The sequence below is a fragment of the Sarcophilus harrisii genome, chromosome 2 (genome assembly GCF_902635505.1).
Source record: "Sarcophilus harrisii chromosome 2, mSarHar1.11, whole genome shotgun sequence".
Lineage (NCBI taxonomy): Eukaryota > Metazoa > Chordata > Mammalia > Dasyuromorphia > Dasyuridae > Sarcophilus > Sarcophilus harrisii.
Window position 1 is genome coordinate 213,578,336 of NC_045427.1, and position 24,962 is coordinate 213,603,297.

General features: G+C 37.4%; 2 protein-coding genes across 3 annotated transcripts in view; one reads left to right on the forward strand and one right to left on the reverse strand.

The window, feature by feature from the left end:
• Nucleotides 1-62: 62 nt before the first annotated feature.
• On the forward strand, nt 63-10,676 carry SUPT7L (SPT7 like, STAGA complex subunit gamma). Of its 2 annotated transcripts, XM_023501539.2 has the most exons (6): nt 63-182; nt 2,256-2,348; nt 3,177-3,813; nt 5,892-6,216; nt 7,021-7,258; nt 9,850-10,676. In XM_023501539.2, exons 3-6 carry the CDS (start codon nt 3,401-3,403, stop codon nt 10,110-10,112), a joined length of 1,239 nt encoding a protein of 412 aa, XP_023357307.1. In that variant the 5' UTR covers nt 63-182; nt 2,256-2,348; nt 3,177-3,400; the 3' UTR covers nt 10,113-10,676. The 2 variants fall into 2 exon arrangements, with proteins under 2 accessions (XP_023357307.1, XP_003767145.1); XM_003767097.4 differs by lacking the exon at nt 2,256-2,348.
• Nucleotides 10,677-19,957: 9,281 nt separating this feature from the next.
• Nucleotides 19,958-24,962, reverse strand: part of GPN1 (GPN-loop GTPase 1) — a 30,114-nt gene continuing 25,109 nt past the window's right edge. The window contains exons 13-14 of the mRNA XM_031951344.1: nt 21,191-21,298; nt 19,958-20,545 (exon numbers count right to left, since the gene is read on the reverse strand). Coding sequence (XP_031807204.1) covers nt 20,457-20,545; nt 21,191-21,298 — 197 coding nt within the window. The 3' untranslated portion in view covers nt 19,958-20,456. The remainder of the gene's footprint in view (nt 20,546-21,190; nt 21,299-24,962) is intronic.

The following is a 24,962-nucleotide window of genomic DNA, read 5'->3' on the forward strand; positions in this document are numbered from 1 at the left end:
CAATGCCGGGTGACGACTTCCGGCGGCCGCCTCCGACGAGTAAAGAGGAGTTTCCGTCAGCTCCCGAGTGCGGGGGGCGCTGTTCTGGCTCCTCCGCGCAGCGTCCCCGGCCGTGCTTTCTCTCCGGGGCTTCAGGGCCCTGCTGAGGCCCGCTCGGACGTCGGCTGCTCCCCCGGAAACCGGTAACTCTCGTCCCCTCAGCCCCGGGGCTGGGCCTTAGTACCCTTAGGGTTGGGAGGGACCTCCGAGGCGCCCTACCTTGTCTTCCTGAGGCGAAGAGTGAAGCCCAGAGAATTTAAGGGGCCAGGTTTCAGACCCAGGCCCTCCGACGCCAGCGCGCCTTCCGCGGGTATCTCGCATCAGAACAACCCCTGGGATTTTGCAGGTGGGGAAACTGAGGCCAGCGAAGCCAGGGACGGTCCTGGTGCAGATAATAAATGCCCCAACTGGTCCGCAACCCTGCTCCTCAGCTTTCACATGCACAGCTCCTTTTTCCCCGTCCCATCCTCTTTCTCTCCGTTTCGGCTGTTGCAAAGTATCTTTCAAGATGATTCCTGAACCAATGTGCCCCTCCCCCTCACAGAGGCAGAGAGTTGTAAGGGACCCCAGGGGACATCTAGGTCAACCTGAACCCGAATAGAAATTACTTCAACAATATTCTTTATTAATTTTTTAAATTTACAAAACATATGCATGGGTAATTTCTCAACATTGACCCTTGCAGCACCTTCTGTTCCAACTTCCTTCCCCCTGCCCCTTCCCCTAAATGACAGGTAGTCCCATACATGTTTGTAATGTCTGGAGGTCCTCCAGAAAGGTCTTGTTCTCAGCAGGAGAGTCACCAGGAGGATGGTCAGGATTAGAGTCTAAAGTCTTTATTGTCTCCTTCACTCTGTGTCCCCAGTTCTCTCAGTCCTTAAGTACTCCATTACAATTACATCATTGCAGCATACTGAGTATGTGTGAACTAGAGAATCATTACATCACCATGCTAAGTACTAAGTATATATGTGAACTAGAGAACCATTATCTCATCAATCACACCTTGTTGCAAGTATCCTTGTTTCAAGTATACTTCTTCAGAGTTCTGGCCCTCTGCACATGTTAAATAAGTTAAATCCAATATATGTATACATATTTATACAGTTATCTTGCTGCACAAGAAAAATTGGATCTAGAAAGAAAAAGACCTGAGAAGAAAAACAAAAATGCAAGCAAACAATAGCAGAAAGAGTGGAAATGCTGTGTTGTGGTCCACACTCAGTTCCCACGGTTCTCTCTGAGTGTAGATGGCTCTCTTCATCACTGAACAATTGGAATTGGTTTGAATTATCTCATTGTTGAAGAGAGCCACATCCGTCAAAGAACAACATTCTTTGCAAAATATCATCGGATCTTTATTCAAAGATTACCCCTAAGAGGGAACACAAAACTTCCCAAGGAGAAAACCCCATTCAGCTTTGGGATACCTCCAACTACTAAGATGTTTTTCCTTATTTTAAGCCAAAATTTTCTCTTTTGAAAAAAAGAGGAAAAAGTAAAATACTTCTTTTCGATGTGATAACTTTTCAATGATAGCAATCAAATCCATCCTCAGCTTTTCTTTTCTTTAGGCTAAATATACCCAGTTTTCTTTCAGTACTTCCTCATTTACTAAGATTTCTTGATGTAACCAACAAGGCAGCCAAGCCTAGTGGAAAGAGTTCTAGAACTGAAGTTTAAAAACTGGGCTCAATTCCCCCTTCTGATTCTTAGTAATTTTGTGAGCTTGAATGACAACTTTAAACTATGTAAAATACCTGTAAAATATGGATAGTAATAATTATAGTATCCACCTCATAGGATTATTGTGAGATCTTTTTTTATTTTTTTTTATTTTTTTACTTTTTATTTAATAGCCTTTTATTTACAGGTTATATGCATGGGTAACTTTACAGCATTAACAATTGCCAAACCTCTTGTTCCAATTTTTCACCTCTTACCCTCCCACCCCCTCCCCTAGATGGCAGGATGACCAGTAGATGTTAAATACATTAAAATATAAATTAGATACACATTTATTGTGAGATCTTAATGAGAAGCACAAGTAAATAACTTGGCAAACTTAAAAATGTTACATAGGTAACAGTTCTTTTACTTCCTGGCTTGCCATAGTTAAGGCATATCATCAGGAAAATGGATAATGAAAAAACATGAGCTGGTCACAAGAGCATGAGATAACCAATGGAAGACTCATTTGTTTCACTTTCTTTCAGATATCCCTAGGAATAAGGGAAGACAGCCAACATATTAGGTGGAAACCCTGTTGCAAACTTAGGGAAAGATTGCAAAGGAATCTGATAGAATAGGTAAGCATGGATGGATTGCAGTCTGCATCCACAGCAATATTTATCCAGAATTGGATATAATACTTTAGATCTTCTCTGAACAGGCCTGAGTGTAGCCAGACTTCTCTGCTCATGGAAAGCTATTCCTCTCTTAATTAAGCCTACAATCATGTTCATATCCCACTGTTGACTCTTGTAAAGTTTGCAGTCCACTAAATCTACTAAATCTGTTTTAAATGAACTCCTTTCTCTCATTCTTGTTCACACAGAGCTATAAATGGAAAGTGGGTTGAGCTGCCAAATCTAGATCCTCTCTCTATAAAGGAAAACTTTGGGTGGAACTTAGGGCTCTACTTTCCAGCCCTCTAATCAAAGGGTAGGGGAGGCAAGGCTGAATTAAACTGGGGGAGGAGGAGAAGGGGAGTAAAAAGGCATTCACTACCTTCCTGAGGTCTTCCATTCCATTTTAGGCTGATTTTTAAGGAAGTTTTTCCTTATATCAAGTCTATATCTGCCTCTTAGCATTATTCTTAGTTTTACATTTCCCTACTTCTGGATACTATGCATGCTATCATAGCATTCTTACCATTACTGACTGCTTTAAAGTTTTCAAAGATTTTTACATACAGAATCTCATTTGAGCCTCACAACAACCCTATCGGGTACATACTACAGGGACTGTTATTATAGCCATTTCACAGAACCAGCAAATATCAGAGACAGGATGTGAGCCCAGGTTTTCTTGACTTTTTCATAAAACTAAAGCTGCCTTAGCTTTGATAACTGCTGTCTGTGAGATATCAGTTTGCTTGATTGTGATGATAAACATCTAATTTTTTTTTTTTTCAGATCAGAAATCACTTGTTTCTTCAATGAGAACAATGCTGATACTTCTTCAGTACTGCTGGTACATACATTTTTCTAGGTCATCTTAGATGGCCCAACTTTTCTTACTCTGACAAGAATGATGTAAGAAGGTGATTTAACCAGTTTGCTTTCTGTTTTGGAAGCCTGTTTTGTGAATTTGGAAACATTGTTCTTGTCAGACTTAATCTAACAACTCACTCTCAAAAATGCTAAGATACTGGGGAGAGATCCCAATATCATCCAGCCAAGCTAACAGAAGCTCCTTTGATTTGCTCCCGCGGGAGTTCCGACTGGTGGAGGTCCAGGATCCACTCTTGCACCAACCCTCTGCCAATAAGCCACGGCCAACCACCATGTTGGACATCCCATCCGAGCCATGCAGCCTCACCACCCACACAATTCAACTGATCCAACACAACCGTCGCTTACGAAGCCTCATTGCCACAGCCCAGGCTCAGATGCAGCAGCAGGCAGAGGGCATCAAAACTGAAGAGAATGAACCTCTTCCATCCCGTCCAGCTTCACCCCCTCTCCCTGATGACCTGCTTTCTTTGGATAACAAGACTGGCAAAATGCCATTCCAGATCAGGCATAGTGACCCTGAGAGTGACTTTTACCGGTAAGGCAAGGATGTAACATAGAATATCTAGAACATGCATAATGAGTTGATCCAATCTATTTTAAGTACATTATTAACTAGGTAAAATACCGTCATTGTTCCAGAACAAATTTACTTTGTTCCTCTGGGTAATTGAGTAATTCATATCAAGCGAGTAAGAGAAAATGTATTACTTTATTCTCTAAGTTAGCAAGCCTTTTATAAAAATTAGGTTTTGAAAAATCAAACATTTCTATTTAGAGGAACCCTTTAACAACATAGCTTTCCCTTATAAACATGAAGATATCATCAGTAAGATAGAAAAGCAGTTTTGCCATAGCTTTCAGGTTTTAGATTTTTTCCTTATCTTCTCCCTTTACCTTTTCCCTTCTTTATCCCACTCCCTGTAATGTACAGTTGTCTATACCCTGCCTTATCCTATTCTCTCCCCCTATTGCTTTATAGATTTTGGGAAAGTGTTATACCTTTCTGGATGTAATATTGTTCCCACTTCAACCCATTCTGGATGCAAATAGGATTTCAGAACTACCAGCCCTCCTCTCCCATCTAATTCCTCTGTGTCACTTCTTACTCTGGCACCTCATTCATATAGCGTGTTGTTTTGTTTTGTTTAATAAGAGCTTGTTAGTGTAATCATCTCTAGTTGGGAGGGAAGAAGAGGGGATGGTTCCTTTGGTTTCACTTCTGTTCTTCCCTCTGGCCTGAAACTCAAAATCCAGAACTTTATCCTCCTATAAATGCCCACAGCCAGCAGCTACTTTGGCCCATGATTCTGCACTCACCAAGAGTGTGTTGTTTCCTTCTTGTCTCAGCAACACAACCAGGTCTAGCATTTCTTACCAGCGGATGTTCCTCCATTTTCCCAAACACAGACCCCAATTCCCCCCACTATCTAAGAGGTGAAAGTTCCTGTGGTTGAGGCTGAAGCTATCTCCAAACCCAGGTAACCCCAGGTCTTTGAGTTTGCTGTTTCAGTGGAGGTAGTCTAGAGAGGTTTACACTTTACAGACCAAACCTCCATTGAAGGGGTCTTTTCTTGGATCTTCTCCATTTGTCCCAGGAGGACCCATTTCTGCCTCAACTCTTATATGTTTTTAACCACTGAGGTGAGGTCATTGAGGTGAATTTTAAAAATTTACTTTTGGGGGAAATCTGGACCTATTTTTTGACCTATTTTCTGACCTATTTCACCATCTTCCCAGAATCCTCCTGGGTTTGGATTTTTTTTGTGTGTTTTGAGGGTTTTATTTGCATACTATCTTTAATTCTTTATCATGGAGCCACATCATATTTAGATGTTAAGCATATCTTTGATAAATAGTAAATTTTTCCAATATAGCCAAAATTTTATTGTTGTTTTTTAATAAAAATCTATTTTTTCTTGCTTATCTTTTTGCTACCCCATTTGCAAGGACAAAGTTACAAGAGGGGGAGACTCACTTATGTGCATAATAAAAACATTGTTTTATTCACACTTATTTATTAGTGATTAGGAACATTATTTCATATGGCTAATGATATTTCTTCCTCTCAAAACTGCTAGTTCATATCTTTTGACTTTTTATTAGGCAATTTGCCATATCTTTGTTAACCTTAGTACTTTGCTGGTGGACTTGACTGTTTCAAATAAAAGCACATGGCAAAGTGGAGAATATTTCCCCCATTGGCAGTATTCATCCACATGTGACTGTTTTGTACCAACCACAAGCTTAAAGAACTGTTCCATTTTAAATTATTTTTGTTTATAGTTATATAAGCTGTTTGCAGAACTAGGTAGAGTTATGTTGTTATTGCATTCAAAGTTCACAAGAGGTAAATGAATATGTTAGATAGTAATAACTAAAAATGATTATTATATCCATAGATTAGTACATAGAAACACAGGGGTTTAAGTTGACTAAAAGAAAAAGATAATTGGGAGTGTCTGGGATATGCTCAGACAGTATGAGAAAGAAACCAGGTGAGTTAACCTGACCCTAATTTTCCTATAACAATGAAAACTGGAAAAATCCTAGGAAGGCAAGGATAGGTTTCTTCCGGTGTGAGCCCTCATAACATTGCTCTCTCTGTGCTTTTAGAGGAAAAGGAGAACCTGTGACTGAACTGAGTTGGAATTCCTGTCGTCAGCTCCTCTATCAGTCAGTAGCCACAATCTTGGCTCATTCAGGCTTTGAATGTGCTAATGAAAGTGTCCTGGAGACTTTAACGGATGTGGCTCATGAATATTGTCTTAAATTCACCAAGCTACTGCGGTTTGCTGTGGACCGAGAGGCCCAGTTGGGGCAGACTCCCTTTCCTGATGTTATGGAGCAGGTGTTTCATGAGATGGGCATTGGCAGTGTGCTGTCCCTGCAGAAGTTCTGGCAGCACCGAATTAAGGACTATCACAGTTTGATGTTACAGGTGCGAAGTATGAAGAAGTAAATAATTAAAGGAAACTCAGTCAGGGTTCTCAGGTTCCCTTTTCCCTCAAGCTGGAGTGGAGAGTAGAAATTGTAGGAAGAAGGAAGAATCTTAATCTTTGGTAATCTTGATCTATCACTGTTGCCTAGACCTCATTCCCTGTTTTCAGTAGGATGCCCAACTGTAATAATCTCTATAGATTGAAACTAGATGCTAAGATGTCCTATTAAAAAAAAAAAAAAAAAAAAAAAAAAGGTAAGGACTAAGAGATAGTAAATATATTGAGGGCATTGAACTCTAGACCAGAAATTCCTGTTCAGTCTGATTTGTGACCTTAGCAAACTTCTTGGCCATTGCTATAGTTTTCCCCAAAGCTAAATGGGATAAAGTATTTTCTAATATTTAAGAAAAAAAGTCTTCCTTAACCTAGTAGGTCTGCATAACATATATAGTTATACTTAAGAGAAACTTTGGGATACATATATTGCTAAATGTTAGTTTTTAGAACTAAAAATAGAAGCTTTTTTACATTCCCTCTTATTTTGTATCATTATCTTTCTTTACATTTTCTCATACATATAACTCTGTCATATTTAAAAAAAAAAAAAACTTTATCTCATGCCTTCCTTTCATTTTTTAAAACAAAACTCCTTCGACTTTGAACTTATTTTAAACCTCTCTGTCATTCATACTCTTTCCTTTCCAACCCGTTTACCCCCTTTTTTTCCCAGGGAAAGAAGGATAATGAAGATCAACTTGCCTTCATCATTCTCTTGGAAAACTTTATCTCTTGCCTGCTGACAGGTTAGCAAGAAGCTTTCTATGGAATATGAGAAGATTGTAAATCCTGAGAAGGCCACAGAAGATACCAAACCTGTGAAGATCAAAGAGGAGCTTGTCAGTGATATCACCTTTCCTGTCAGTGAGGAGTTGGAAGGAGACTTGGCCTCAGGTGATCAGTCTCTGCCTGTAGGAGTGCTTGGAGCTCAGAATGAACGGTTCTCATCTAACCTGGAGGTTGAAGCTTCTCCACAGGCTTCAGGTAGGAAAAATCCTCTTACTCTATGACACTGACCCATTCGTTCAGCTATCCTTACTGCTTTTGCATCCTTCCATATGAAAACAGATTCTAGAGGAAATGATAGCTGAACTGGAGATAAAAGAATGAAAGAAAAGGAGAGGAAAAGAAAATTAGAATGAAAACTCTAAAATTTTAAAATGCCAGGGCACAAGATATCTCAGTTGGATGCTTGGATTCTGAAGATATCATCTTTCTACTTTTTCTGTTCTTTTTGGAAAAATAGATTGAGTTAGAAGAAACATTTTCCAAAATGACTTTCTGTGGTGTTCTTTTTCCAAAACACAGCCAGGTGATAAAAGTTCAGATCTTTTATCGTGTCCCTCAATATTAGCCCAGTTAGCTCAGAGGCTTATCTCTCTGCTTGGTTACAAGAGCTCTTGCAGCTTTGTCCTTGGCTTCTGCCTCTGCTTTCTTCAGCCTCCACCCACCACCAAGGTGGAAAATGCAATGAATCTCTCTCTTGCCTCGAAGATAGGGCTTGTAGGCTTCCTCCCAGAGTACTCCTCTCCGACCCCTAGGAATGTTTCCAAGTAACTCTTTTGAGTGGCTCACTGGAGCTGTATTTATGCCGCTTCTCTGAGAGTGAGATTGTGGGATATCTCCCAGCATGGTCTCTGGCCCTAAGAACTTCAAGGGAGGTGTGAATTCCGATATCTCTTTCTAAACCCTGAAATCTCCCAAACATGTGAACTCCAATGAGTATTTAAATATTTCTTGCTTCTATGAGCTCTCTAAAGGTGTGAACACAAGCATCGTTTCTATCAGTTGTACTTAGTACCTTGTTTCAAGTTCTGGCCCAAAATATCTCCTTCTAAGATCAAATCAATCATATTGAACCATGCTAAATTAGATAATTATTGTCTCTATCAACTCTAATGGCTTAACACTTTATAAAGATTCCAACAACTTTCAATTTATAGGATGATTTCAAGAAAGATGCTGAGTGAGTCACATTATCTTCTCTTCAAAAAGATTGGGAAGCATAAAAATGCACATCCTAGTTCAGCCATTTAATTAATTTTTGCAAATATAAAATGCCATTTAGAGTTTCATCATTTTTCTTTTGTCAACTTAAATGAATTAACCAATAATAGGACCAATCAATATCCCCTTAAATAATAATAATATTATCATTAATAATAATATATAATATAGTTTTATTCTGGTCTCTTATGGTGACATGAAGGTAATCCCAGCCTCTTCATGGCTATAAGATCCAGAATTCCCCAACCAAGGGAATTCTTAAGCCTCTCCTCAACCAAGGGACAGCCTTGATACCAAACAAAGAGACTGGGAGCTCCAGTTTGATTATAAAAGTGTTTTAATCTGGCTTACTGCCAAAAGAGTCAGTGGTCCATATTCAGCAAGGACTGAAAAGAGCTCCAAGGTAATTATAGAAATCAAACAAAGGGAGTATAGCTATAGAACATCATACATGAATGCAGTTTGACTAATCGAGTTACTGCTTAGGAATGAGGCTTGATTCCCAGGCCCAGGATCCGGTTGCATCAGGTTAGTGCAGATCAGACATTCAGACACTCAAGGCCGTGTACTGGTCAGTTTGAATAAGTTCCCAGGTTCACCCAAGGTTATTTGCTGGGTACTGTCCTTTTAATGGCCTTCTTAGTCTTTGCTATGGCTTTCACCCCAATAGCACCTCTCTCAAACATCCCAGTAGAGACCCCACATTTCATTGCTCTGAAGCCCTTATTATTGCCCCATTAGGCACTAGTGCCACTAGGACATAAATTTGTCAGGTACTCCTAAGATGGAAAGGCTTTAAGTACAGATTCATCTAGTGTTGGACTGTATATTATTATATAGGGAAAGGCCTAAATATGTTCAAGGAGTATCGTCACTAAAGGACTGCAAGGTGTTGAAATTTTTGGCCATACCAACTCTCAAAAGATGATATACTTAGTTTTTACCAGATTGGAAGCAGCATTGTAGAAATGGTACCCACATCAATGACATTATAGATCCTTGAGATTTTAGTGGTAATAGTGATAAGACTTGGGAGAAGTCCGATCTCCCCTTTTTTTTTTTTTTAATGTTTTTAAAATGTCAGGCAAAGAGCCTCTTAAGTAGGAAAAAAGTTGAAGACCATGACTAAATAGAGAAAAGAGTCTGAGAGGAATTACTGAAAATTCATAGAGCAGTTTACCATTCATAGATATAAAACTCCTCCCATCTCTGGGTCAGGTGTGGCCAAAAAATATTTGGCCAAATGAGGAGAATAATAATCTACATTTTTCTACCTGGAACAGTGTCAAGAAGCCAGAACAAAGGGTCACAAGATAGGTGAACTGGGCAAGGACCCAAATTTTTAATCTCCCCTTAATAAGATATGTTCAGGGTTCATTTACCTTTGAAAGTGACATTATGGAGAGTAACTGCCATGATTTTTCCTGGAGATAGCTTCCTTGTCATAGACAGTACTAGGCTGCATGGACTATTTGTCTGACCTACTATTATAATTCTTATTTATATTTATTTGTGTCTTCACTAACCTGCGTGTGTTTGTTTTTTTGTAACTTCTGGGCTGTTTCTAGGTACTGAAGTAAATGCTTCTCCTCTTTGGAACTTGGCCCCAGTAAAAATAGAATCACAGGAAAGTGAAGAAGGCACTGTCTCTGGGCATGGTGTGCTGGGCAGTGACGTCTTTGAAGAGCCCATGTCAGGCATCAGTGAGGCTGGGATACCCCAGAGCCCCAATGGCTCAGAGAGCAGCTATGGATCCCACTCCCCTGACAGCCTCATGGGATCCTCCCCTGTCTTCAACCAGCGCTGCAAAAAGAGGATGAGGAAAATATAAGAGGAAAAGGAAGAGTTTTTCCTCCTAACCAACAAGGTGGCAACCATACAAGAACACATCCCCATAAACAGTGAATTGATATGGAGCAGTCCAAAGGTCTCCAGAGACCATTCCCAGAATCTCCAAAAATAGGTTTGGCTGAAAGTGTTTCTTCCCCTCCGTGGAGACTGTCAGAACAGTTTTGTGTAAATGAAAACTAAAACAGAAACCAAGATCATGAGACCAGAATTCTGTTTTTGTTTTAATACTGACTTTTGATGTGATGTGATGACTTGGGATCAAGTTACTTCACCACTAAATCTGGTTCCTCTTTTCTACCATGAAAAACACAAATATGCTGCAACCCATCTCAGTGAGAGATAATTATGGTGATTAATCAAATTTGTTAAAACTATTACTTAAATAACTATGCTTAGATTTAGATCCTGTATGCATAGAAGGATTTTGTATATATTTATTTTGTTTGGCTTACTTCGATAACAAATGGAAGTCACTGTGAATCAAATATTGGTGCTTCAAAGCAAATGACTTAACACAAATAAATGGCTTCTCCTACCAACTAAAGCCAGTAGTGCTGCTCATGAAACTTTTTTTAATACCTAGAGCTTGTGGTAACACATCACACTACCTCCTCCCCTTTCATTCCTCCTTTCACTTCATTGTTTAGCTTTTCTTCTTCTTTCTTGTCCTGTAGCCCTCTAGAGTATGTCTTCCCCACTAATTCCTTTTTTGCAATGTAATTATCTTGCTTTATCGAGTCTTCTGTCCTCTTTCACATTTAAATATGTGTGAATGTGGAGCTTTATTGAGTACCTACCTATAATGTGATTTGGAAGACTGGTGCCTTGTAAAAGAGGCAGAGCAGAATGTGGTTAGGTTAATTAAGTAAAACTGGGAAAAATAAAGGGAATTTCTTGGGATGTGGATTGGCCAGCAGATTAGTGTTCTCCTTAAAGTGTATTAAGGGTGGGGTAGCTAGGTGGTACAGTGGATAGAGCACCAGCCCTGTGAAGTCAGGAGGACCTGAGTTCAAATGTGAGCTCAGATACTTAGCACTTTCTAGCTGTGTGACCCTGGGCGTGTCACTTAACCTCAGCAAAAAAAAAAAAAAAAAAAAAGTGTATCAAGGGATAAAATTGTTCTACTTCTACTGCTCTCATAGCATTGAACCAACATTTACCAAGCACCTACAATGGTGTGGGCAATGGAAAGACAAAAACAAACAAAACTCCTCCTGTAGTGAGATATGATATAATATGCATAGATCACTACTAAGTAGAAGCTTGAGCCAAACACTGACCGGTCTGATCATGACCTACTGATCAGACTGCATTGAGAGCCATTTTTTTCTTGTTAGGTTGTTATTCCTTCTTAGAGTTACTTCAGGAAAATCCTAACATAACTCATGGTAAAACCATGTCTAGATTTCCCCAGATGAAGTTAACAAGGTCCCCAGCTTGCATGGCACAAAGTCAGGAGGACCTGGGTCCAAATTGGGCCTTAGATGCTTCCTAGTTCTGTGGTCTGGGCAAGTCATTTAACCTATTTGCCTCAGTTTCCTCAACTGTAAAGTAGGGATAATAACCTTGCAGGGTTTTTGTGAGGATGATATGAGACAATATTTGTAAAGTGGATAACACAATGCCTAGCACATTGTAGTTACTTAATAAAAATGGTTATTCTTTCAATATGCATCATGGATATTAGGTATAGGACAGCATTTATTTCCCACACAGAAAATGCATGCAAAGGACTTGAGAAGCCCTTAAAGAAATATTGAAAATATAAAAAGCCTGCAATCTATTAGCTTTCTCCATGATCCCAAGACTTAGGAAATCAAACTTGGAGTTATTATTAGCGCAACATCCTGACATTCTAGGGAAATTCTTTTCTTCCATAAGTTATGTTGTCCCTACTGATAATGTGTCACCGTAGTTTAAATTCTTCCCAGGGAAAACATACTTCAAGCAATTCACTTCCTATTAGATCCTCATTGTGCATCCATGATTCATGCTCTCCATGTAAGGCACTACACAGATATTATGTGGATAATCTTTCTCCCAGAAACACTGAATTGGCAGCAATTTTCCACCTGGGAACTACATGGTTGTGGTTCCTAATGAGGGACAGGTGGTTTCAGTAACATTAATACATATTGTATTTTATAACATATCTCTTAATTTTACTGATAGAAAATTGTATCTTATATACATTTTGTCTCTATATATATATATATATTTTATGAAAAATTGGTCAGATACCTTGTATGCAATATTTAAATCACATAGCTAATCTAAATTTTTTTCTTACCCAACAGTGGAGAAAATTGAATAACAGTGTGAAGAAAAAGGAAATTAGATTTACATTTTGTTTCATCTAAATTCCAAAATCAATTATCTAAATTTGAAAACATATGTCATAGAAAAATTAAAAGAAAATGGAATTGTAAATATATCACAATTTTGAAAGAGCTATTAAAATAGAAAAAATTACAGACAAAAATAGATAGGTTTGATCACAGAAAACAGAAGTTTGTTGTACAAAAAATCATCCACAATAAAAACAGTGGAAAAACCTGTTTATTGATGTGTTCTTGATAAAAATCAGACATACAAAATCTATAAAGAATGTAAATTCGTTAGAATAAATGGTTAAGGGGTTTGTGGATGGGCAGTTCTTATAAGAAACCCAAAGAATCACCAGAAAAGAAAAGACTCCGTTGCAGTCAAAGTATATACTTTGCAACTAAGTCTTAGAGATTTGTCTGAGCTACTGAGAGGTCAAGTGACTGTTTAGAGCCAAATAGCAGTATGTGTCAGAGGTAGACCTTGAACAAAGAAGGCCAGCTCTCTATCCATTATGACATACTGTGTCTGATGTAGAAGCCTATCTTCACTAAATGGGCAAAAATTGTAATAAAATTCAGTGTTGGTGGGGTCATAGAAAAATGATTGTTAGATGACTGGAGGAAGTTGTGAATTGGCACAATTTTTTATATGATGGTACATGAACATCAAAACTTAAAATCTGAGTTGAAAGGGACCTCAGAGGCCTTCTACTGCAGCCCATATTTGAAATTCCTTCTACAACATGCCAACTGAATGTTAGCTTCTTAAGGGCAAGGACTTGTTCTTTTAATTTGTTTATATTATCTAAAAGTTAAAGTTTAAGAATTTATACAGAACCTAGAACACTACAGACTTCATCTCATACCGTTTTTTATACTTAGTTGAGCTGGCATGGCTCAAATATTAAGTATCATCTGTGACTAACTCCAATTACACAATTTCCACTAGCTCCTCCAAATCAAGCATCTCATGCAGAAAAATAGTTCACCAGATCCAAACATTCTCAAGAGCAATTTGGAACTATGCTCAAAGTTATCAAACTGCATACCCTTTGACCCAGCAATGTTTCTATTGGGCTTATGTCCCAAAGATATCTTAGAGGGAAAGGGACCCATATATGCAAAAATGTTTGTGGCAGCCCTTTTTGTAGTGGCAAGAAACTGGAGAATGGCTGAAAAAGTTATAGTATGTGAATGTTATGGAATATTATTGTTCTGTAAGAAACGACCAGCAGGATGATTAAAATCAGGATGATTAAAAATAGAGAGGCCTGGAAACTTACATGAACTGAAGATAAGTGAAATGAGCAGAACCAGGAGATCATTATACCCGGCAACAAGACCATACGATGATCAGTTCTGATGGACGTGACTCTTTCCAGCAATGGGATGATTCAAGGCATTTCCAATGGTCTTGTGATGAACAGAGCCATCTACACCCAGACAGAGGACTGTAGAACTGAGTGTGGACTACAACATAGCATTCTCACTTTTTTCGTTTGTTGTTCACTTGCATTGTTTTCTTACTCATTTACTTTCCTTTTTGATCTGATTTTTCTTGTGCAACAAGAGAATTGTATAAATGTTTACACATATTGGATTTAACATATATTTTAATGTTTTATATTTTTAAAAAAATAGTCCACATGGGAACCAGTGACCTCTGGGGTCACTATAGAATCATGATGCTGACCCAATAATCCAGATCCTATTACAGAGATCCTAAAGGACATATTGGATCCTAATCCTGGGCCCTAGACTAACTTAATTACTAACAACATTGTCTAAAATCACTAACATTAATATGGTTAGACATGCTGGGCTCACAGAAGGAACATTTGCCCTCTAAACTATTTCTTGAACCTAGGCAACCAAGTTACTGTTTTTACAAAATGTTTTTAACAGATCCTGTTTTTTAAAAAGGTTTTTTTTTTTCCTCTTTTATCCCCAACACCTTACATGTGATATTTAATTTTTGCTGAACTGAATACTGACAAGTGGTCATCCAACCCTAATTGTTTGAGATAACCATAACCAGAGTTTTTTTTTTTTTTTACATGAATATGTGTATATATATTTATTTATTTATTATAGCTTTTTATATACAAGTTATATGCATGGGTAATTTTACAGCATTGACAATTGCCAAATCTTTTGTTCCAATTTTTCCCCTCCTTCCCCGATCCCCTCCCCCAGATGGCAGGTTGACCAATACATGTTAAATATGTTAAAATATAAATTAAATACAATATAAGTATACATGTCCAAACAGTTATTTTGCTTTTCAAAAAGAATCAGACTTTGAAATAGTGTACTATTAGCCTGTGAACATAACCAAAGTTTTTAAAAATGTGCCTGGAGTTCATCAGTTCTCTGGAGATGGATAGCATTTTTCCTCATGAATCCTGTAACCCATCATTTCTTAAGGCAGACCATTCCATTTTTGGGTTTTGTGTTTCAATTGTGTCCAACTCTTTGTAATCCAATTTGGGGTTTTCTTGCAAAGATATTGGAATGGTTTGCCATTTCCTTCTCCAGGTCTTTTACAGATGAGAAAATTAAGGCCAACATGGTTAAATGACTTGCCTAGGTGACAACTAGTAAGATTAATCTTATTCCAGACCTATCCACCACTCTATTCACTGTACCACCTAGCTACCCTAGCTTTAGCTTTAATTTTAGAAACTTTTTCCTGACACCTGAGCCACTGAAGTACTGGGCAGATTTTTCTGCTGACTTTTTGGAGACTATGAGAGCAACAAAAAAGTTGGATGGCTGTATCTCATTATGAGAAGTATCATAGTGAGGTAGTTTTCCTTCTCTATTTTACTGGAGCATACTAAAAAGCATTGCACTACAAATAGCCTTTGAGTGTGTCTGTTCCACTAATTAAAGTGAGGGACAGGATGCAGAAGGCAGGAAGGGAGGTTTGGGAATTGATGTTTGCCAGGACAGTGCTCAACCACTTTGGAATTAACAAGACATTCCTTTTCACTGCAGAAAAGCAGTTAGTCCAAATGCCAATTGATTTCTTTAGGGAAACATAAAAGGAAAAAATGACTGGGACCTCCTAGTGGGTAGGGGGACACAACTATATCATTGCAAAAGTGAAAATTTTTTTTTAGTTTGCTCTTGTACATTCTTTTTTAGTTTTTATTTCCCCCAGTTAGATGGAAAAAATATACATGTACATTCTTTTTTTTTTTAAATTGTAGCTTTTTATTTACAAAATATATGCATGAGTAATTTTTCAGCATTGACAAATGCAAATCCTTTTGTTCCAATTTTTCCCCTCCTTCCCCCCACCTGCTCCCCCAGATGGCAGGTAGACCAATACATGTTAAATACAATATATGTATACATGTCCATATAGTTATTATGCTGCACAAAAAGAATCGGACTTTGAAATAGTGTACAATTAGCCTGTGAAGGAAATAAAAAATGCAGGTGGACAAAAATAGAGGGATTGGGGATTCTATGTGGTGGTTCACACTCATTTCCCTGAGCTCTTTTGCTGGGTGTAGCTGGTTCAATTCATTACTGCTCTATGGAGCTGATTTGTTTCATCTCATTGCTGAGGATGGCCAAGTCCATCAGAATTGATCATCATATAGTATTGTTGTTGAAGTAAATAATGATCTCCTGTGTTCTGCTCATTTCACTCAGCATTAGTTCATGTAAGTCTCTCCGGGCCTCTCTAAAATCATCCTGCCGGTCATTTCTTACAGAACAATAATATTCCATAATATTCATATACCATAATTTATTCAGCCATTTTCCAATTGATGGGCATCCACCCAGTTTTCAATTTCTAGCCACTACAAAAAGGGCTGCCACAAACATTTTTGCACATGTGGGTCCCTTTCCCTTCTTTAATAACTCTTTGGAATATAAGCCCAGAGTAACACTGCTGGATCAAAGGGTATGCACAGTTTGATAACTTTTTTGAGCATAGTTCCAAATTGCTCTCCAGAATGGCTGGATGTGTTCACAACTACACCAACAATGTATTCATTTTTTTACATATATCCTTATGAATAATATTAGGAGAGGAAAACACAAAAGGGAAAAACCACAAGAGAAGAAAAAAAAAAAAAGGCAAAAAGTGAACATAGCATGTGTTGACTTGCATTCATTCAGTCTCCATAGTTCTCTCTCTGGATGCAGATGGTGTTTTCCATCCAAAGTTATTGGGATTGCCTTGAATCACTGAAGAACCAAGTCTGTCATAGTTGATCCTCAAACAATCTTGTTGTGTACAATGTTCTGATTCTGCTAGTTTCACTCTGCATCAGTTCATATAAATCTTTCCCGGCTTTTCTAAAATGTTTGTTCATTTTTTCCTTTAATTCATATACCATAACTTATTCAGCCATTCCCCAACTAATGGGCATTTACTTATTTTCCAGTTCTTTGCCACCAGAAAAAGAGCTGCTACAAACATTTTTGCACATGTGGATCTTTTCCCTCCTTTATGATCTCTTCGGGATACAGGCAAGTAGAGACACTGCTGGATCAAAGGGTATGCACAGTTCAATAGCCTTATGAACATAGTTCCAAATTGCTCTCCAGAATGGTTGGATCCTTTCAATGCAATAATGATTAGTGTCCCAATTTTCCCACATCTTCTACAATATTCATCTTTATCTTTTCCCGTCATCTTAGCCAATCTGAAAGGTGTGAGGTAGTATCTCAAGAGTTGTTTTAATTTGCATTTCTTTAAACCAATGGTGAGTAATCATTTTTTCATATGATTAGAAGGCTTTAATTTCTTCATCTGAAAATTGTTCATATCCCTTGACCATTTATCAACTGAGGAATGATTTATAGTCTTATAAATTTGACTCAGTTCTTTATATATTTCATATCAGAAACAAGCTGTAAAAATCTCTCCCCCCCCCATTTTTTTGCTTCCCTTCTAATCTTGGCTGCATTGGTTTTGTTTGTGCGTAAACTTTTAAATTTAATGTAATCAAAAGTGGTCAATTTTGCATTTCATAATGTTCTCTAGTTCTTCGTTGGCCATAAATTCCTCTCTTCTCCAAAAGATCTGATAGGTAAATTATCCCTTGCTCTCAATTTGTTTATAGTATCCAAAAGTTAAATTTTATGGAATTTATATTTCTAGAGATAGCACAGAACCTAGAACACTAGGGACTTCATCTTACATCTTTTTAAAAAACTTAGTTGAGCTGACATTGCTCAAGTTTTAAGTGATTAACACAAAATAAGCAATTTCCACTAGCTCCTCCAAATCAAGCATCTCTCATGTAGAAAAATAGTTCACATAGGAACCAGTAACCTCTGAGGTCCTTTCTACCTCTATAATCATGATACAGTGACCCAATGAACCAGATTCCTATTGCAGAGGACATGTGGATCCTAATCCTAGGCTCTAGACTAATTTATGAAAATTACTAACAATATTTTCTAAAATCACATTAATATGCTTAGACTTGCTGGGCCCACAGAAGTACATTTACTCTATAAATTATTCCTTTAACCCAGGCAACCAAGTTGCTATTTTTACAAACTCTGTTTTCAACAGATCCTATGGCTAAGTTATTGTTTGAAAAAGACTGTTTTAGCAAAATTAGTATTCCTAACATGACTTAGAGCCAAAATTTTGGTATAAGGTTTTATTCCCCTTGACCCTAATTGCAAATTAGTTGTCCATGATCTTTGGCCCGTTGCTTTTGTGAAATAAATCTTTGACTTAAAGAGAAACCCGTCCAAGTGTTCTCACTCCAACTCTAAACCAAATACTCTCCTGTAGCACTATTATGCCATATCAATGACATAAAACCCTGGGGATACCCTGAAACCACCATTTTTAATAAGATCCTGCACTTTGTCTACCAACAAGGTAAAGGGAAAATTGAACAAGAATAGCTAACTCAGTAACTGGTAGTTTCACTTTCTTTCAGAGATTACCCCTACTGATCAACTTTCTACTTAACATTACTTCTCCTTTCATGGCACCAAAGAGAAGCAGTGTCAGCTTTCAGTCTTTTTTCCATTCATTTCTTGACCTTTCTAACCATTTTACCTTTTGACCTCACTAACTGAAATCAGTCTTTCCAAGGTTACCAAAGACCTCTTAATTGCCAAATCCAATAGTATCCTGAGTCTTAATCCTTCTTAATCTCATACTTTATTGATGATATGGTAGATAGAAAACTGGCCTGAGAATCATGAATGGTTAACTTTCCCTTGACATAAACTAGCAGCCACTTAAACAGTATCCCAGAAACATTTTTAAAAGAATATCTACTTCCTCAAGGGTGGTGTTAAAAAAATATTACATTAAATAAATGTAAGAAAAATTAAGGCAATCATTTAGGCCAGAAGTTTGTAGAATCATGATTCATGTCAAATCTATGCCAAATGATTAGAAAACTATGAGGATGTTACAAATTGGTAATTTAGTATTTTTTGTATCTGGTTTGTGATACCTTTATATTATTCTGGAATCTTAAGAGGCTATGTTACAGATTTATCACAACTTCACATTACTATACCTAATCTTAAAAGAGATTACCACTTAGAATTCCTACAGAATTTCCTTAGTAAGGCATAAAAACTCAATCTTCTGTCACCTCATTTTTGTAAAATAGGACTATTTCAATAATTTATTTCTTCTTAACCTAAGTAATCCTTTTCATTTAGATTATCAAATTTATTGGCATATAATTGGGCAAAATAACTCCTAATTATTGCTCTAATTTCCTCTTCATTGGTGAGGAGACTAACAATTTGATTTTCTTCTTTCCTTTTTCTAATCAAATTAACTAAAGGTTTATCTATTTTGTTGAGTTTTTAAAAAATAAAACCAACTCAAAGTTTTATTTATTAATTCAATAGTTTTCTTATTTTCAATTTTATTAGTCTCTCTTTTATTTTCAGAATTTCAAATTTGGTTTAATTGAGGATTTTTGTCACCTCATTTTTGGAATACATAGATTCCAAGCTAGTCAAAAGTACTCTCTACCATTATCTAAAACATTAACAAATTTTTTTGCTAGTAGATATAATCCTTAAAACAAAACATACAGTCTAACGATCTAACTTGGTCACTAACACTATACTGATAAATAAAGTCTAGTGATTTGAATTGAATAAAGAAAAAATATATAATTTGATCCCTTGTGTTCTAGGATATTGCTATGGATTGGTAAGATAAATATATCCTTGCAAGTATATATCTAAATTAAATGAGCCCCCTGGGTTAGAGTAAGAGGAATGGGGGGGAGGGGGAGAGAAGGATTTATGGCAAAGATGGGGACTCCAATTTAAAAGTTTTTATGTGTCCTCTATAAATTCTCTAAGTCTCTATGAGCAAAGAAGGACCTGTTATCTTTATGTGGTAAATTTCAAGAAGCAATACCTAAGACTAGCTAAATATTCATTTTGAATGAGGGGAGAAATCTCTTTTTAGAGAACCTTGAAACCTAAGTAATTTCTCACTAATTGCAAATCATGACACAAAGGCTCACAATGTCAAATAAATTATTTATCCAAATTCTAACATAACAGAGCATTCCTGTTTTCTTTTAACAGGTTTGAGGTCCTATAAATAACATAATGCTAGACACTGATAAGGTGAATGGGAAGCCACTGACATTCCTGGTTTGTGAAGATTCACCCTCAGCACCACTTGTCACACAGGGAAAGGGACACATACAGTCAAGAGTGTAGAAAAAGAAAGGGAGAAGTGTTGGCTGCAAAACCAGCCTTCCAATAGGGATGCAGAAAACCAAGAGTAAGCTGTCAATTTCTATTTGCCAGCAGCAAATATACTTGAGTTTAACATAATAAAAGAAAAAGAAAAAAACCTCAAGGCTGCCAGCTTCTCTCTTCTGAGTCTGTCTGGTCACCAAGTCTCCCCAACAATGAGGAATACTGACTGCAAAGCCAAAAGGTCTCCTCTTGCAGATCTCCTGGACTCAAGATTTCAAATAACCCAAGTAGTTTCCTAACTAATCTCTCCTATTAATTTATTTATCATTGCTTTTGTTCTTGTACCACGAAACTGATTCATGCATAAAATTCTTGAAAGCTGGTTCTTCATGACTTTCTTCTGTAACTGGAAAAGGAAAAAGAAGTAGTGAAAAAAAAATTACTTTCTAATTAGCCAGGTGGTGGGAATTATTCTCATTCTACTCCTCAGGAAAAACATTCTGTTCCAATAAAATCTGACTGTTCCCTTTATGCAATCAGAAAGCTCTGACACCTTTATGATCATGTGTAGCCCATAACACTTGAGAGAGGCATTGCCAGTGGTATTGCTGAGGTATGGGGATGTCAGAACAGTACTCTGATACTGGAGGACTTAGACAGAAAGGCAAATTTTGTTCCCAACTCATGGAACTGCTCCTAACCAAGTTAAATATTCAAAAGTTCTATAGCTAAGTCATCCTCTACATCCTGATACTCTTAGATTGGTCATGAACCAAAAAGAGTCCTTCATTTTTTCCATATATCTTCAAAGCAATTCTAGAGACCTCAAAATAACATTAGATTCTAAATCTAAAGAAAGTCTCTGAGAAGCAATTTACTATTACAGTATCCTTTACTATCTCTCATCTCCATGTCCATTAATGACATGCATTAGAGTGGAAATTTCATTATAAAATAATTCCTGGGTAGACAATTCCCAGTGGAAGCAGCTCTCTCTCTCTAAAAAGTCATTCTAGTTTGCCACCTTCAAGGCAGGTAGTTTTTCTTTCACCTTTATGGTCAATATCATCTGTATCACTATCTTCATCCTCTTCTTCCTCATCTGCTGTACCTCGGGTTAGAATCAGATCAGAAGGAGTCACTGCAGAAGCTGAATTGTCTATAAAGGAAGCACAAATATCACCTTGCAGCAAATCTCACTTCCTAAATAGTGACTAACGTACTCTCCCCTCCCCCCATGTTCCATAAACCCTTGAGAAAAGAGGAGGGACTACTAGCAAAGCAACAAGATCATTGCAGCATTCACAGAGGCAGCACTGGGCCATGCCTCAAGAATCAAATCTCTAAGATCCTGATACCAAAGTGACCGCGGAACTGTGTGGTAAGGGTTTGACAGGGTTTATATTGAGCTTTGGAACTGTCTGAATCAAAAGTAGACACTTATTTTGATACAAGAAAGGATGAGGAAATATCTTTTGAAAAGAAAGCAATTATCTTCCTACTTTAGACTACTACAAAATGGGATCTCTAAGAACTATCCAGTGAAAGAAAAGTCATTTTGGAGAATTCTTCCTAAGCCATACTGCTGGTTTATTTCACAGATGGTATAATTGCTCGGTAGTTTGCTAAAGAAAAAATAATTAATCTGAGAAACTGAGGGGCTCCAAGTGATATCTGAGAAACTGGGAGACCCAAGAGATAATCTACCCCATTAAGAAAGACTAATGAAGTCCTTGATAGTAGAGGCAAAGGAAGAACTAAAATGCCAACTGCTTCAGGTATAGAAATGGTTAACAGGACTAAAATCTTTAATTGTGAATGAAATCTTGCCCCCAAAAGGTTTATTAGTTCTCTCTCATTTAGTAAATAACCTCCTACCCTCCAGTCCCCAATCTAAGCAATCACTATTTCACCCTAGAGTTAGTTAAGGCCATATTTCAGGATAGGAATCCAGTCATTCTAGATGAAAACTAAGGAAAGGGAACCTTTTAGACTTTGATACAGAATCTGTGAAAAGTCAATAAATGGCAAATTTCAGCTTCCACCTCTAAAACTGGTAAAAAAAAAACAATAAAAGCCTGAAATAGTTATTGTTGTGGCACCTGAAAGATGTATAAGCTATTATAGCACTATGTCTTGATGCTAAGAATTTGCCTAAACCAAGGGTAGGGAACATCTAGCCCACAGACTGAAATCATTTGCCTAAGGTAACCACAGGCCATGATGAGCTGAAAACGAGGTACAATCACCTCCCACTGCTTGAGTTCTGTAAATTAATAATTGTGTATGGCCTATGAATGTTGTTATGAATATCCAAATAACCCTTGGGGGGAAAAAAAGGTTCCCTACCCATTTCATAAGCCATCTGGAAAACAATCTGGAATTATAGTCACTAAATTGTTAATAACCTTTAAGTCAGTGATCTTATCAATGAGAATATACACCCTAAAGAGATAAAAGACAGAAAGGTCCCCAAAATACCAAAATATTCACAGCAACACTTTTTATAGAAGCAAAAACACTTGAAACAAAGTTAAGTGACCATTGGCAGGGGAATTAACAAAGTATGGTGCTATCAATGTAATAGAATATTTCATCACAAAATATGAATATGAAGGCATTCAAAAAAGATTATGCACAATAACTGTGATACCAAAATGAAAGTCAGTATTAAGACACCAGAATTCGGGGGCAGAGCCAAGATAGCAGAGAGGACACATGCATCTTCCTAAACTCTCCTTTTCCCTCAATCTATTTTTAAGAAATTCAGCCTCCGAATTAGTGCTTGACTGTCAGAACCCATGAATATTGGGAGTACGACACACTGCCAACCGAAGATAATCTCATAATTCACCAGAAAAGGTCTGTTTTGCTCCCGGCCAGGTACAGACCTCAGGCAGGCAGTAAGAGCACGGGGAACAGCTCACGCTGAGCAGATTGGAGTGGGGCGGAAAATCTGTGGGAGAACTCTACCACAGTGTGGGCTACTCTGTCTTGGCAGCAAGCCAGTAGATCAGCAAAGTAGCTATAAACACAGGAGGTAAAGATATAACCCCAAAACACTAGAGTCTCTCGGGATCTGGTCACACCCACCCAACACCGGGAGTGACTCAGCTGTGGTCACTGCTTCAGCACAACTGCTAATCCCAGCGCAGCTGTCTCACTGGCCCTTCACTGCCACTTCCTGTTGTCTGTAGAGTCAAGTTGGAAATACCCTACAGCCCCCCATAAGCAGACCATAGTTTGGTTTTTTCCAAAATGAGAAAAAAGCTAAGTGGGCTCTAACTATTGATAGCTTCTATACAGAAAGAGAGCAGATTTCAAACCCTGAGGAGACTAAAACCAGTTTGTCTCTGGATCCAAAAGTAGATATGATCTGATCCCCATCACACAAGGCTCCCATAGAAGAAATTTAAAAAGATCTTTAAAAAGAGCTAGAAGAAAAATGGGGAAAGGAAAGGAAAGCTTTGCAAGAGGGTCAGGATAAGTCATGTTACTCATTAAAAGATAGAGTGGAAAAAGAAATCAACTCCCTGAAAAATAGAATTAGTGAATAGGAAAAGGCAAATAACTCCCAGAAAAACAGAATTTGTGAACTGGAAAAGGTAAACAATTCCAAGGAAAACAGAAGATGTGAATTGGAAAAAGAAAATAATTCTTTAAAAAAAAAATTGGCAAAATGGAAAAAAATTCCATAGAACAACTTATTTAAAAATTCAATTGCACAAATACAAAAAGAAATTAAAAAAAAAGTAAATGAAGAAAATAATTCTTTAAAAATCAGACTTGAATAAATGGATATGAACGACTTGAGCAAACACCAAGGAATCAGTCAAGCAAAACCAAAAAATGAAAAAATAGAAAAAAATGTTAAATATCTACTTGGGGAAAAAAAAACAGATCTGGAAAATAGATCTAGGAGAGATAATCTAAGGATTATTGGACTCCCTGAAAATCATGATGAAAAAAAAAGAGCCTAGACTCTATCTTTCAGGAAATCATCAAAGAGAACTGCCCAGATGTTACAGAAACAGAAGGCAATATAGACATTAACATTGAAAGAATTCATCGATCACCTACTGAAAGAGATCCCAAAATCAAAACTCCAAGAAATATTGTGGTTAAATTCCATAACTATCAGACCAAGGAAAAAATACTACAAGGAGCCAGAAAAAAACAATTCAAATAAGGATTACTAAGGTCTAGCAGCATCCACAATAAAGAATCAAAGGTCCTGGAATTTGATATTCCAAAAGGCAAAAGAATTTGGTATGCAGCCAAGAATAACTTACCCAGCCAAGATGGACATTCAATGAAATAGATGAATTCCATTTATTCCTGATGAAAAAATCAGAGCTAAACAAAAAGTTTGACCTCCAAATATAGGACTCAAGAGAAGCATAAAAAGAACTCTTGAAAACTGTATTTCTGTTATGGGTATACATAAAGAGTACATGTATAATTTAGTTTTATTTTTATAATATAAAAAAGGAACTAGAGGTGGAAAGGCAATTGTACCAGGAAAAGGGAAAAGTGGAGGCAAAAAGAGGGAAATTACATCTCATGAAGAGGCAAAGGAAACCTATTATATCTGAGGGAATGAAGGGAGGGGGATGAACATAGTGTGAATCTTACTCTCATCAGATATGGCTCAAAGATAAAATATTAGACATATTTGATTTACATACACTTCTCCCACCTCATTGAAAAGTGGGAGGGGAAAAACAAAAAGGGAAGGGTCTGATTCTAAAGAGGGAGGGCTTCTTGAGGCAAGTGGTGCTCATAAATCTAATACTGGGGAGGGGGGTAAGGGGGAAAGGAAA